The sequence below is a fragment of the Oncorhynchus clarkii genome, chromosome 14 (assembly GCF_045791955.1).
Source record: "Oncorhynchus clarkii lewisi isolate Uvic-CL-2024 chromosome 14, UVic_Ocla_1.0, whole genome shotgun sequence".
Taxonomy (NCBI): Eukaryota; Metazoa; Chordata; class Actinopteri; order Salmoniformes; family Salmonidae; genus Oncorhynchus; species Oncorhynchus clarkii.
This window is the reverse complement of record NC_092160.1, coordinates 31,707,398-31,723,779: the sequence shown is the minus strand read 5'-3', so window position 1 is coordinate 31,723,779 and position 16,382 is coordinate 31,707,398. Positions and strand designations below refer to the sequence as shown.

The 16,382-nt window shown below is 38.0% G+C and overlaps 1 protein-coding gene across 1 annotated transcript in view; it reads right to left on the bottom strand.

Annotated features, from left to right (window-relative positions):
* Window positions 1-995: 995 nt before the first annotated feature.
* LOC139366520 (potassium channel tetramerisation domain containing 12b) overlaps window positions 996-16,382 on the bottom strand; it is a 53,860-nt gene continuing 38,473 nt past the window's right edge. Inside the window, exon 2 of the mRNA XM_071104099.1 lies at window positions 996-1,495. Coding sequence (XP_070960200.1) covers window positions 996-1,495 — 500 coding nt within the window. The remainder of the gene's footprint in view (window positions 1,496-16,382) is intronic.

Genomic DNA, 16,382 nt, shown 5'->3' with positions numbered 1-16,382 from the left:
ATATTAGCAAGAATATCAGTCCCATTTTAGTTTATAACCCTCTGGAGATTATACAGTATAGAGATGTTCAGTCTGATATCAGTCATAGTAGTCCTCTGTAGATTATATTATAGATGTCCAGTCTGATATCAGTCATAGTAGTCCTCTGTAGATTATATTATACATGTCCAGTCTGATATCAGTCATAGTAGTCCTCTGTAGATTATATTATAGATGTCCAGTCTGATATCAGTCATAGTAGTCCTCTGTAGATTATATTATAGATGTCCAGTCTGATATCAGTCATAGTAGTCCTCTGTAGATTATATTATAGATGTCCAGTCTGATATCAGTCATAGTAGTCCTCTGTATATTATATTATAGATGTCCAGTCTGATATCAGTCATAGTAGTCCTCTGTAGATTATATTATAGATGTCCAGTCTGATATCAGTCATAGTAGTCCTCTGTAGATTATATTATAGATGTCCAGTCTGATATCAGTCATAGTAGCCCTCTGTAGATTATATTATAGATGTCCAGTCTGATATCAGTCATAGTAGCCCTCTGTAGATTATATTATAGATGTCCAGTCCATCAACAAAGTATCCATTTGATGTGTTCCAGGTCAACTTCAACTCTATTGACGTGTAAAGTCCATGTTATCTTCATCATCAGCACTGTGAACGTAGCCGTTCCATGTGTTGTTGACACTTAATTGTGGTGTCCTCTTAGTTCCTGCTTCAGGTAAAGGTGAGTATATGGAACCATGAACCAGAAAGCATTATGTGATAATAGCCTTTATGTGATATTAAAACCACTGAAAAATGGTTCTACTGTGATCAATGTAGTCTAGTAGAGTTTGATTTCATGCCTGATTTCTCAAGTCCAATGCCATTTCAATGCCTATGCAAGCCAAGCATTGACATACACTGCTTACTACTGTAATCTGATATGCACAGAAACACTATCTTATTGTGTTGGGTCTGTTAGGTTGCCGTGGTAACGTCAATGCCCCTAGGCGTTGTATTTCTTCAGTAGGTCGCTCTGCCAATGCCTCTTCTTGTCAGGGAAGACTTTAGGAACTTTGATCTTCCTAAAATCCTCAATACACTTTTTTAGATCTTCCTCCATCACCTTCCTCTCCTCCTCTTCCTCATTAACGCCCGGTGGGGGTCCCCCGTTCTGCTTGACGGTGCTGGGGTGGGGCAGGGTCTTCAGGGCGAGGGTGGTGGGCCGCTGGGGGCTCATGTCTGGCAGGGGCGGAAAGGGGAGAGAAGAGAGAGGAAGGTCAGGGCTGACCGGGGCTGGGGCTGGAGCTGGAGGAAGGAGAGGTGGGGGAGTAGCAGGAGGAGGAGGGTCGAGGGGCCGGCCATTTCTTAGGTCCATAGTGGTGTTTGTTTCTGGTTGGCTGACGGCAGTGCTGGGGTGGCAGGGGTCGTTGACGGGCTGGTCTGCATGGCGACTGGTGTCTGGGAGGTCCAAGGGATGAGGTTTGGGAAAGGTTGATCGCCCACCTGTAGTAGAGTGAGCGAGAGAGAGTGAAAGACACAGAAAGGGGGAGAGAGAAAGGGGGAGAGAAAGGGGGAGAAAGGGGGAGAGAGCGAGGGAATAGAACTTTAAAGGTGCACTATGCAGAACTAGCTTCACCATTTCCTGGTTGCTAAATTTCTAATAGTTCGCCTAATTTCAGTTCATATGATAAAACAAGCAGGGACAGTGTAGAGAATCATTGTACCATCTAAACGGTTGTGAAATACATTTTCCATTATCAAAGATATAGTATTTTCAGCTGTTTGAAGCTGGTTTACAAAACCCAAAGTAAAAGAAGCAAAAACAAAACTTAAGAAAGGGAAGTATAGAAATGGCACACATAGAACAGATCTACCATTTCTTAGACATGCTTTCAATGAGAATTACAGATCTAAAACCCACATTCTATATGAATTTGGTTGTGTTGCCCCAAAAGTGATATAATTCAGCTTTAATAGTATGTTGTGCAGTTCCACTATTCTATTCGATCAACCTCAGAGCGTGAGGAAAGCTATAGATATAAAGATGTGGAGAGGGAGAAAAGAGTGGGATGAATAGAATAGAAAAACTGTGAGCGGTAGAGAGGTCCTTTAGTTGGTATACAGGAGAACAAAGAATATCTGATGATGTTCAGCCTTTAATGTTGGGATTTATCAAAGTGTGTCAGAACCCATACCACAGATAAAGCTTCCCACCTAGGATTAGATGTGAGTTCATGTTACCATGGGAACCAAGACAAATACACCCTGGAAGGAGAAATGCCACTAGTTACCACGGCCACAAGGTCAAAATGGGCTATATCATAAAAAATATGTACTTTTTGGTCTTAATTTAAGATTAGGGCACAAGGTTAGCAGTGTGATTGGGGTTAAGGTTAACGTGTGTGTGTGTGTGTGTGTGTGTGTGTGTGTGTGTGTGTGTGTGTGTGTGTGTGTGTGTGTGTGTGTGTGTGTGTGTGTGTGTGTGTGTGTGTGTGTGTGTGTGTGTGTGTGTGTGTGTGAGTGAGAAAATTACAGACACACAAATATCGTAGTAGACCTTACAGACCTTACAGTGAAATGCTGAATACAACAGGTGTAGTAGACCTCACAGTGAAATGCTGAATACAACAAGTGTAGTAGACCTTACAGTGAAATGCTGAATACAACAGGTGTAGTAGACCTCACAGTGAAATGCTGAATACAACAGGTGTAGTAGACCTTACGGTGAAATCCTGAATACAACAGGTGTAGTAGACCTTACAGTGAAATGCTGAATACAACAGGTGTAGTAGACCTTACAGTGAAATGCTGAATACAACAGGTGTAGTAGATCTTACAGTGAAATGATGACTCCAACAGGTGTAGTAGACCTTACAGTTAAATGCTGAATACAACAGGTGTAGTAGACCTTACAGTGAAATGCTGAATACAACAGGTGTAGTAGACCTCACAGTGAAATGCTGAATACAACAGGTGTAGGTAGACCTTACAGTGAAATGCTGAATACAACAGGTGTAGGTAGACCTTACAGTGAAATGCTGAATACAACCGGTGTAGTAGACCTTACAGTGAAATGCTGAATACAACAGGTGTAGTAGACCTTACAGTGAAATGCTGAATACAACAGGTGTAGGTAGACCTTACAGTGAAATGCTGAATACAACAGGTGTAGGTAGACCTTACAGTGAAATGCTGAATACAACCGGTGTAGTAGACCTTACAGTGAAATGCTGAATACAACAGGTGTAGTAGACCTTACAGTGAAATGCTGAATACAACCGGTGTAGTAGACCTTACAGTGAAATGCTGAATACAACAGGTGTAGTAGACCTTACAGTGAAATGCTGAATATAACAGGTGTATGTAGACCTTACAGTGAAATGCTGAATACAACAGGTGTAGTAGACCTTACAGTGAAATGCTGAATACAACAGGTGTAGTAGACCTTACAGTGAAATGCTGAATACAACAGGTGTAGTAGACCTTACAGTGAAATGCTGAATACAACAGGTGTAGTAGACCTTACAGTGAAATACTGAATACAACAGGTGTAGTAGACCTTACAGTGAAATGCTGAATACAACAGGTGTAGTAGACCTTACAGTGAAATACTGAATACAACAGGTGTAGTAGACCTTACAGTGAAATGCTTACTTACAAGCCCCTAACCAACAAGCAGTTTAAAAAGAAAACGGATAAGAATAAGAGATAAAAGTAACAAGTAATTAAAGAGCAGCAGTAAAATAACAATATCGAGACTATATACAGGGGATACCGATACAGAGTCAATGTGCTGGGGCACCGGTTAGTTGAGGTAATATGTACATGTAGGTAGAGATATTAAAGTGACTATGCACAGATGACAACAGAGAATAGCAGTGGTGTAAAGAGGGGGGGGGGGGGGGGGGCAATGCAAATAGTCTGGGTAGCCATTTGATTAGATGTTCAGGAGTCTTATGGCTTGGGGGTAGAAGCTGTTTAGAAGCCTCTTGGACTTAGACTTGGCGCTCTGGTACAGTCTATGACTAGCGTGGCTGAAGTCTTTGACAAATTTTAGGGCTTTCTTCTGACACTGCCTGGTATAGAGGTCCTGGAAGGCAGGAAGCTTGGCCCCAGTGATGTACTGGGCCGTGCGCACTAGCCTCTGTAGTGCCTTGTGGTTGGAGGCCGAGCAGTTGCCATACCAGGCAGTGATGCAACCCGTCAGGATGCTCTCGATGGTGCAGCTGTAAAACCTTTTGAGGATCTGAGGACCCATTGCTAAATCTCTTTCTATGTCTCTCTCTCTCTCTCTCACGCCTATTTATTCAGACAGCTCCATCATTACCACTTCAGAATCCCTCCATTACTAGCCTCGCTCTCACGGCAACCACACACACACACATATAGGGCCAAAGTCACTTGCCTTAAAATCCTTTATACAGTATGTGCAGTCACATGACCAGGCAGTGATGCAACCAGATGCTCTCGATGGTGCAGCTGTATGAGTGTGTGTGTGAGTTTCAGAATGTGTGTGTGGGTTTGAGAATTGTGTGTGGATTTAGGAGTGTTTTTGTGGGTTTACATGTGGGTGTGTGTGGGTTTAGAAATGTTTTTGTGGGTGTGTGTGGGTTTAGGAGTGTTTTGTGGGTTTAGATGTGGGTGTGTGTGGGTTTAGGAGTGTCACAGGAATAATCCACTGGGCGATGGACAGCATCTCTCTCTCCATCACAGAGACTTAGGAAGGAAAATAGAGAATCTCCCTCTCCCATGATCTTTCACTCACACTGCAGAGAAAAACAAAGGGACCATTCCAAATTTACTGGGGTAAGAGGGTAGTGTGTTTAATTGCATTGGGGAGGGTAGTGTGGTTTTACTGGGTTCGGGGGGAGGGTAGTGTAGTTTTATTGGGTTCAGGGGAGGGTAGTGTAGTTTTACTGGGTTCAGAGGAGGGTAGTGTAGTTTTACTGGGTTCAGGGGAGGGTAGTGTAGTTTTACCGGGTTTGGGGAAGGGTAGTGTAGTTTTACTGGGTTCAGAGGAGGGTAGTGTAGTTTTACTGGGTTCAGAGGAGGGTAGTGTAGTTTTACTGGGTTCTGGGGAGGGTAGTGTAGTTTTATTGGGTTCTGGGGAGGGTAGTGTAGTTTTATTGGGTTCAGGGGACGGTAGTGTAGTTTTACCGGGTTCAGGGGAGGGTAGTGTAGTTTTACTGGGTTCTGGGGAGGGTAGTGTAGTTTTACTGGGTTCAGAGGAGGGTAGTGTAGTTTTACTGGGTTCAGGGGAGGGTAGTGTAGTTTTATTGGGTTCAGGGGACGGTAGTGTAGTTTTACTGGGTTCAGAGGAGGGTAGTGTAGTTTTACTGGGTTCAGAGGAGGGTAGTGTAGTTTTACTGGGTTCAGAGGACGGTAGTGTAGTTTTATTGGGTTCAGGGGAGGGTAGGGTAGTTTTACTGGGTTCAGAGGAGGGTAGTGTAGTTTTACTGGGTTCAGAGGAGGGTAGTGTAGTTTTACTGGGTTCGGGGGGAGGGTAGGGTAGTTTTACCGGGTTCAGGGGAGGGTAGTGTAGTTTTACTGGGTTCAGGGGACGGTAGTGTAGTTTTACCGGGTTCAGGGGACGGTAGTGTAGTTTTACTGGGTTCGGAGGAGGGTAGTGTAGTTTTACCGGGTTCAGGGGACGGTAGTGTAGTTTTACCGGGTTCAGGGGAGGGTAGTGTAGTTTTACTGGGTTTGGGGAAGGGTAGTGTAGTTTTACTGGGTTCAGGGGAGGGTAGTGTAGTTTTACTGGGTTCAGGGGAGAGTAGTGTAGTTTTACTGGGTTCAGAGGAGGGTAGTGTAGTTTTACTGGGTTCAGGGGAGGGTAGTGTAGTTTTACTGGGTTCAGGGGATGGTAGTGTAGTTTTACTGGGTTCAGGGGAGGATAGTGTAGTTTTACTGGGTTCAGGGGAGGGTAGTGTAGTTTTACTGGGTTCAGGGGAGAGTAGTGTAGTTTTACTGGGTTCAGGGGAGGGTAGTGTAGTTTTACTGGGTTCAGGGGAGAGTAGTGTAGTTTTACTGGGTTCAGAGGAGGGTAGTGTAGTTTTACCGGGTTCAGGGGAGGGTAGTGTAGTTTTACTGGGTTTGGGGAAGGGTAGTGTAGTTTTACTGGGTTCAGGGGAGGGTAGTGTAGTTTTACTGGGTTCAGGGGAGAGTAGTGTAGTTTTACTGGGTTCGGGGGAGGGTAGTGTAGTTTTATTGGTTTATCTGCGTTTACTAGATGATAATTTCTTCCATTTTGGTCAGTTTGTCTCATCTGCTTGTATGCCCCTCCCCTAAATCAGGGGTTTTGGTGCTTCTCTTATGCACAACGCTTTTCCGCAGGCTAATTTTACTATACCACTGGTCAATATAGTGTTCCAGTTTAACTGTCTATCTTTCCCTCTATTCACCATCCATAGTGACAGTAGTGGTAAGTGGATTGTTTGTCCAGATTGGCAATAGGCAATCCTACCACACATAAAAGCATCAATTTTCAATATGAATCCCAAATAGGAATAGCTGATTGGCAGCAGAGAGGCCAGGTGCCTCACTGTACATCAAACACTCAAACTGGACAGTTTTATCTCAATCTCTTCATTCAAAGACTCAATCATGGACACTCTTACTGACAGTGTGGCTGCTTTGTGTGATCTATTGTTGTCTCTACCTTCTTGCCCTTTGTGCTGTTGTCTGTGCCCAACAATGTTTGTACCCTGTTTTGTGCTGCTACCATGTTGTTGCCATGTGTTGCTGCCATTCTATGTTGTTGTCTTAGGTCTCTCTTTATGTAGTGTTGTGTTGTGTGATGTGTGTTTTGTCCTATATTTTTATGTTTAATCCTAGCCCCCGTCTCCACAGGAGGCCGTTTTCTTTTTGGTAGGCCACCATTTTAATAAGAATTTGTTCTTAACTGACTTGCCTAGTTAAATAAAGGTTAAATAAAAAAGTCAAAATAAATGAAAGAACAGTGAAGACATGAGACATGCAGCTCAGAAAGCTTCCCTGTTTATCTTGTCAAGGGACAATACTAGTATCCCACCCAGCCTTCACCAGAATGCAATGAATAATTGCATCATTGCATTCAAGTGAGAACAAAATTCTACTTTAGATCTGGAGGGTAAATGTAATTTGAATAGTAGAGCAAAACAAAACTGCCTTGTGATTTGAATATTTCATTCCATTTGGATCCGTTGTGGGTCTACTCTGGTGTATGTTTACGTCTGACACTTAATGCGCTGTCTGTTGCAGATCATCGTTCTCCCAAGTCCTCCTATAATAATGTGACAACATATGTTCCCAGCAGCCCATGTTATTCAGAAAGCTCGAGCTCTGCCTCCTCTCCAATCTGAGCAGCTATTATTTGCGCAGCTAGAACCTAACGCTTCAACAGCTAGAACCTAACGCTTCAACAGCTAGAACCTAACGCTTCAAGAACCTAACGCTTCAACAGCTAGAACCTAACGCTTCAACAGCTAGAACCTACCGCTTCAACAGCTAGAACCTAACGCTTCACTATAACCTGAATATTTATTATTTAACTTTTAAAATGTATTCCCTTTTATATGTGGCATGAACACAACCAGTCACAATGTTTTAATGTGATAAGGCTCCTTCAAAAGTCTCTTGTAGGCATGGGCATGTTCGTCCAAGATATCTCAGAATCCTCAAAACAGCTTAACATTCGCTAGGTTTCCATCCAAACTTGCTATGCGAGTAAAGTATACTGTATGTAGGATAAAAAATGTCAAGACATCATGGGAGAGCATGAAGTGTATTGGGCTAGATGAAAGTTATAATGTTATAATGTTATGTTGCAGGGTGGTGAAAGAGCACGGTGATGAACTTGATGCTCTTTTCCAGTAAATACTGTGAATCTTATTCTGGTGACATGATGATCGATGCTTGGCTGCTGTTTGACAAATAGAAATAATATTAATCTCGCACTTTTGTCCATTATAATCTCATCATGTGGGCAAAACCCAGACTGTATCTGCGAGCTGTTGTCCATTATAATCTCACCATGTGGGCAAAACCCAGACTGTATCTGCGAGCTGTTGTCCATTATAATCTCACCATGTGGGCAATACCCAGACTGTATCTGCGAGCTGTTGTCCATTATAATCTCACCATGTGGGCAAAACCCAGACTGTATCTGCGAGCTGTTGTCCATTATAATCTCACCATGTGGGCAAAACCCAGACTTTATCTGCGAGCTGTTGTCCATTATAATCTCACCATGTGGGCAAAACCCAGACTGTATCTGCGAGCTGTTGTCCATTATAATCTCACCATGTGGGCAATACCCAGACTGTATCTGCGAGCTGTTGTCCATTCTAATCTCATCATGTGGGCAAAACCCAGACTTTATCTGCGAGCTGTTGTCCATTATAATCTCATCATGTGGGCAATACCCAGACTGTATCTGCGAGCTGTTGTCCATTATAATCTCATCATGTGGGCAATACCCAGACTGTATCTGCGAGCTGTTGGCTAGAGTGCTCTGCCAATACCAGAGTGGGCATATTCGCTATACCTTCGCAACATTTTTTTGTGACAAAATCATTGAGCCTATAGTTGAAAATTAGACGGAAAACCATTTTAAAAAACAAATGATATGCACTACGTATTCACAAACAGACTTTTATCCGCAACAAGTCAATTTAATGGAACACAACTCTGATAGTAAAATTCACCTATTGTTTTCCTGCAGATTTTACAATATCCGCATGAAAATCTTTTGCCAATTGGATGGACACCTAGCTAGAGACACCCTAAAGACTCCGGTACATGCGCTAGTCCAGAGGCACTTTAAATTATGGCTGCACATCACGGTTCCCCAGCAAACCCAAACATCTAAAGAATAAGTTACAGCTAAAAGAAGCTTGTAAGAATTGTATTTAAATTTCCCCCTCAAGCAATTTTAAGCAGCTAGGCTGGCTATCTGTGGAAAAAAAGAGTAGTGTTAATTCAACTTGGTATGGTCCACATAATTATCTTGGACTCATTCCTCAGGAGCCTATCCAACTATTTGTTACAGATGTTGTCCACCATCATAAAACCAGAGTCAGAGATTATAATATTCACTCTTTTAAATATAAGAGTCTATCTAGTAAGAACACATTTTTATATTCTGCCGCTTTTGAGTGGCCATACCAACCAGAAACACTTGTTAAAGGATGTCAAAAGCTGGCCAATGTGTGAACAGTCAACCCTTTCATTTGCCTGTGTCTCTGTAATGTGTCTGTATCTATGTAATGTGTCTGTATCTATGTAATGTGTTTGTATCTATGTAATGTGTCTGTATCTATGTAATGTGTCTCTATCTATATAATGTGTCTGTATCTATGTAATGTGTCTGTATCTATGTAATGTGTCTGCAATGTGTCTGTATCTATGTAATGTGTCTGTATCTATATAATGTGTCTGCAATGTGTCTGTATCTATGTAATGTGTCTGTATCTATATAATGTGTCTGTATCTATGTAATGTGTCTGTATCTATATAATGTGTCTGTATCTATGTAATGTGTCTGTATCTATGTAATGTGTCTCTATCTATATAATGTGTCTGTATCTATCTAATGTGTCTGTATCTATGTAATGTGTTTGTATGTATGTAATGTGTCTGTATCTATATAATGTGTCTGTATCTATGTAATGTGTCTGTATCTATATAATGTGTCTGTATCTATGTAATGTGTCTGTATCTATGTAATGTGTTTGTATGTATGTAATGTGTCTGTATCTATATAATGTGTCTGTATCTATATAATGTGTCTGTATCTATGTAATGTGTCTGTATCTATGTAATGCGTCTGTATCTATGTAATGTTTCTGTATCTATGTAATGTGTCTGTAATGTGTCTGTATCTATATAATGTGTCTGTATCTATATAATGAGTCTGTATCTATGTAATGTGTCTGTATCTATATAATGTGTCTGTATCTATATAATGTGTCTGTAATGTGTCTGTATCTCTGTAATGTGTCTGTATCTATGTAATGTGTCTGTATCTATGTAATGTGTCTGTATCTATGTAATGTGTCTGTAGCTATGTAATGTGTCTGTATCTATGTAATGTGTCTGTATCTATATAATGTGTCTGTATCTATGTAATGTGTCTGTATCTATGTAATGTGTCTGTATCTCTGTAATGTGTCTGTATCTGTGTAATGTGTCTGTATCTCTGTAATGTGTCTGTATCTATGTAATGTGTCTGTATCTATGTAATGTGTCTGTATCTATGTAATGTGTCTGTATCTATGTAATGTGTCTGTATCTATATAATGTGTCTGAATCTATGTAATGTGTCTGCATCTATGTAATGTGTCTGTAATGTGTCTGTATCTCTGTAATGTGTCTGTATCTATGTAATATGTCTGTATCTGTGTAATGTGTCTGTAATGTGTCTGTATCTCTGTAATGTGTCTGTATCTATATAATGTGTCTGTATCTCTGTAATGTGTCTGTATCTATACAATGTGTCTGTATCTATGTAATGTGGCTGTATCTCTGTAATGTGTCTGTAATGTGTCTGTATCTATATAATGTGTCTGTATCTGTGTAATGTGTCTGTATCTATATAATGTGTCTGTATCTATGTAATGTGTCTGTATCTATACAATGTGTCTGTATCTATGTAATGTGGCTGTATGTGTCTGTAATGTGTCTGTATCTCTGTAATGTGTCTGTAATGTGTCTGTATCTCTGTAATGTGTCTGTATCTGTGTAATGTGTCTGCAATGTGTCTGTATCTCTGTAATGTGTCTGTATCTATATAATGTGTCTGTATCTCTGTAATGTGTCTGTATCTATACAATGTGTCTGTATCTATGTAATGTGGCTGTATCTCTGTAATGTGTCTGTAATGTGTCTGTATCTATATAATGTGTCTGTATCTGTGTAATGTGTCTGTATCTATATAATGTGTCTGTATCTATGTAATGTGTCTGTATCTATATAATGTGTCTGTATCTCTGTAATGTGTCTGTATCTATATAATGTGTCTCTATCTCTGTAATGTGTCTGTATCTATATAATGTGTCTGCATCTATGTAATGTGTCTGTATCTGTGTAATGTGTCTGTATCTGTGTAATGTGTCTGTATCTCTGTAATGTGTCTGTATCTATGTAATGCGTCTGTATCTATGTAATGTGTCTGTATCTATGTAATGTGCCTGTATCTCTGTAATGTGTCTGTATCTATGTAATGTGTCTGTATCTATGTAATGTGTCTGTATCTATATAATGTGTCTGTATCTATGTAATGTGTCTGCATCTATGTAATGTGTCTGTAATGTGTCTGTATCTCTGTAATGTGTCTGTATCTATATAATGTGTCTGTAGCTATGTAATGTGTCTGTATCTCTGTAATGTGTCTGTATCTGTGTAATGTGTCTGTATCTCTGTAATGTGTCTGTATCTATGTAATGTGTCTGTATCTATGTAATGTGTCTGTATCTATGTAATGTGTCTGTATCTATGTAATGTGTCTGTATCTATGTAATGTGTCTGTATCTATATAATGTGTCTGTATCTATGTAATGTGTCTGCATCTATGTAATGTGTCTGTAATGTGTCTGTATCTCTGTAATGTGTCTGTATCTATGTAATGTGTCTGTATCTATATAATGTGTCTGTAATGTGTCTGTATCTATGTAATGTGTTTGTATGTATGTAATGTGTCTGTATCTATATAATGTGTCTGTATCTATATAATGTGTCTGTATCTATGTAATGTGTCTGTATCTATGTAATGCGTCTGTATCTATGTAATGTTTCTGTATCTATGTAATGTGTCTGTAATGTGTCTGTATCTATATAATGTGTCTGTATCTATATAATGAGTCTGTATCTATGTAATGTGTCTGTATCTATATAATGTGTCTGTATCTATATAATGTGTCTGTAATGTGTCTGTATCTCTGTAATGTGTCTGTATCTATGTAATGTGTCTGTATCTATGTAATGTGTCTGTATCTATGTAATGTGTCTGTAGCTATGTAATGTGTCTGTATCTATGTAATGTGTCTGTATCTATATAATGTGTCTGTATCTATGTAATGTGTCTGTATCTATGTAATGTGTCTGTATCTCTGTAATGTGTCTGTATCTGTGTAATGTGTCTGTATCTCTGTAATGTGTCTGTATCTATGTAATGTGTCTGTATCTATGTAATGTGTCTGTATCTATGTAATGTGTCTGTATCTATGTAATGTGTCTGTATCTATATAATGTGTCTGAATCTATGTAATGTGTCTGCATCTATGTAATGTGTCTGTAATGTGTCTGTATCTCTGTAATGTGTCTGTATCTATGTAATATGTCTGTATCTGTGTAATGTGTCTGTAATGTGTCTGTATCTCTGTAATGTGTCTGTATCTATATAATGTGTCTGTATCTCTGTAATGTGTCTGTATCTATACAATGTGTCTGTATCTATGTAATGTGGCTGTATCTCTGTAATGTGTCTGTAATGTGTCTGTATCTATATAATGTGTCTGTATCTGTGTAATGTGTCTGTATCTATATAATGTGTCTGTATCTATGTAATGTGTCTGTATCTATACAATGTGTCTGTATCTATGTAATGTGGCTGTATGTGTCTGTAATGTGTCTGTATCTCTGTAATGTGTCTGTAATGTGTCTGTATCTCTGTAATGTGTCTGTATCTGTGTAATGTGTCTGCAATGTGTCTGTATCTCTGTAATGTGTCTGTATCTATATAATGTGTCTGTATCTCTGTAATGTGTCTGTATCTATACAATGTGTCTGTATCTATGTAATGTGGCTGTATCTCTGTAATGTGTCTGTAATGTGTCTGTATCTATATAATGTGTCTGTATCTGTGTAATGTGTCTGTATCTATATAATGTGTCTGTATCTATGTAATGTGTCTGTATCTATATAATGTGTCTGTATCTCTGTAATGTGTCTGTATCTATATAATGTGTCTCTATCTCTGTAATGTGTCTGTATCTATATAATGTGTCTGCATCTATGTAATGTGTCTGTATCTGTGTAATGTGTCTGTATCTGTGTAATGTGTCTGTATCTCTGTAATGTGTCTGTATCTATGTAATGCGTCTGTATCTATGTAATGTGTCTGTATCTATGTAATGTGCCTGTATCTCTGTAATGTGTCTGTATCTATGTAATGTGTCTGTATCTATGTAATGTGTCTGTATCTATATAATGTGTCTGTATCTATGTAATGTGTCTGCATCTATGTAATGTGTCTGTAATGTGTCTGTATCTCTGTAATGTGTCTGTATCTATATAATGTGTCTGTAGCTATGTAATGTGTCTGTATCTCTGTAATGTGTCTGTATCTGTGTAATGTGTCTGTATCTCTGTAATGTGTCTGTATCTATGTAATGTGTCTGTATCTATGTAATGTGTCTGTATCTATGTAATGTGTCTGTATCTATGTAATGTGTCTGTATCTATGTAATGTGTCTGTATCTATATAATGTGTCTGTATCTATGTAATGTGTCTGCATCTATGTAATGTGTCTGTAATGTGTCTGTATCTCTGTAATGTGTCTGTATCTATGTAATGTGTCTGTATCTATATAATGTGTCTGTAATGTGTCTGTATCTATATAATGTGTCTGTATCTATGTAATATGTCTGTATCTGTGTAATGTGTGTGTAATGTGTCTGTATCTCTGTAATGTGTCTGTATCTATGTAATATGTCTGTATCTGTGTAATGTGTCTGTAATGTGTCTGTATCTCTGTAATGTGTCTGTAATGTGTCTGTATCTCTGTAATGTGTCTTTATCTGTGTAATGTGTCTGTAATGTGTCTGTATCTATGTAATATGTCTGTAATGTGTCTGTATCTATATAATGTGTCTGTATCTATGTAATGTGTCTCTATCTATATAATGTGTCTGTATCTATGTAATGTACTGTATCTATGTACTGTATCTATGTAATGTGCCTGTATCTATGTAATGTGTCTGTATCTATGTAATGTGTCTCTATCTATATAATGTGTCTGTATCTATGTAATGTGTCTGTATCTATGTAATGTGTCTGTATCTATATAATGTGTCTGTATCTATGTAATGTGTCTGTATCTATGTACTGTATCTATGTAATGTGCCTGTATCTATGTAATGTGTCTGTATCTATGTAATGTGTCTCTATCTATATAATGTGTCTGTATCTATGTAATGTGTCTGTATCTATGTACTGTATCTATGTAATGTGTCTGTATCTATGTAATGTGTCTGTATCTATGTAATGTGTCTGTATCTATATAATGTGTCTGTATCTATGTAATGTACTGTATCTATGTAATGTGTCTGTATCTATGTAATGTGTCTGTATCTATATAATGTGTCTGTATCTATATAATGTGTCTGTATCTATGAACTGTATCTATGTAATGTGTCTGTATCTATGTACTGTATCTATGTAATGTGTCTGTATCTATGTAATGTGTCTGTATCTATGTCACGTGTCTGTATCTATATAATGTGTCTGTATCTATGTAATGTTTCAGTATCTATGTACTGTATCTATGTAATGTGTCTGTAATGTGTCTGTATCTATGTAATGTGTCTGTATCTATATAATGTGTCTGTATCTATATAATGTGTCTGTATCTATGAACTGTATCTATGTAATGTGTCTGTATCTATGTACTGTATCTATGTAATGTGTCTGTATCTATGTAATGTGTCTGTATCTATGTAATGTGTCTGTATCTATATAATGTGTCTGTATCTATCTAATGTACTGTATCTATGTAATGTGTCTGTAACTATGTAATGTGTCTGTATCTATATAATGTGTCTGTATCTATATAATGTGTCTGTATCTATGAACTGTATCTATGTAATGTGTCTGTATCTATGTACTGTATCTATGTAATGTGTCTGTATCTATGTAATGTGTCTGTATCTATGTCACGTGTCTGTATCTATATAATGTGTCTGTATCTATGTAATGTGTCAGTATCTATGTACTGTATCTATGTAATGTGTCTGTAATGTGTCTGTATCTATGTAATATGTCTGTAATGTGTCTGTATCTATATAATGTGTCTGTATCTATGTAATGTGTCTCTATCTATATAATGTGTCTGTATCTATGTACTGTATCTATGTAATGTGTCTGTATCTATGTAATGTGTCTGTATCTATGTAATGTGTCTGTATATATGTACTGTATCTATATAATGTGTCTGTATCTATGTAATGTGTCTCTATCTATGTACTGTATATATGTAATGTGTCTGTATCTATGTACTGTATCTATGTAATGTGTCTGTATCTATGTAATGTGTCTCTATCTATATAATGTGTCTGTATCTATGTACTGTATCTATGTAATGTGTCTGTATCTATGTAATGTGTCTGTATCTATGTAATGTGTCTGTATCTATGTACTGTATCTATATAATGTGTCTGTATCTATGTAATGTGTCTCTATCTATGTACTGTATATATGTAATGTGTCTGTATCTATGTACTGTATCTATGTAATGTGTCTGTATCTATGTAATGTGTCTGTAATGTGTCTGTATCTCTGTAATGTGTCTGTATCTCTGTAATGTGTCTGTATCTATGTAATGTGTCTGTTCCTATGTAATGTGTTTGTATGTATGTAATGTGTCTGTATCTCTGTAATGTGTCTGTATCTATGTAATGTGTCTGTATCTATATAATGTGTCTGTATCTATATAATGTGTCTGTATCTATGTAATGTGTCTGTATCTATATAATGTGTCTGTATCTATGTAATGTGTCTGTATCTATGTACTGTATCTATGTAATGTGCCTGTATCTATGTAATGTGTCTGTATCTATGAAATGTGTCTGTATCTATGTAATGTGTCTGTATCTATATAATGTGTCTGTATCTATATAATGTGTCTGTATCTATGTACTGTATCTATTTAATGTGTCTGTATCTATGTAATGTGTCTGTATCTATGTCACGTGTCTGTATCTATATAATGTGTCTGTATCTATGTAATGTGTCTGTATCTATGTACTGTATCTATGTAATGTGTCTGTAATGTGTCTGTATCTATGTAATATGTCTGTAATGTGTCTGTATCTATATAATGTGTCTGTATCTATGTAATGTGTCTCTATCTATATAATGTGTCTGTATCTATGTAATGTACTGTATCTATGTAATGTGTCTGTATCTATGTAATGTGTCTGTATCTATATAATGTGTCTGTATCTATATAATGTGTCTGTATCTATGAACTGTATCTATGTAATGTGTCTGTATCTATGTACTGTATCTATGTAATGTGTCTGTATCTATGTAATGTGTCTGTATCTATGTCACGTGTCTGTATCTATATAATGTGTCTGTATCTATGTAATGTGTCAGTATCTATGTACTGTATCTATTTAATGTGTCTGTAAT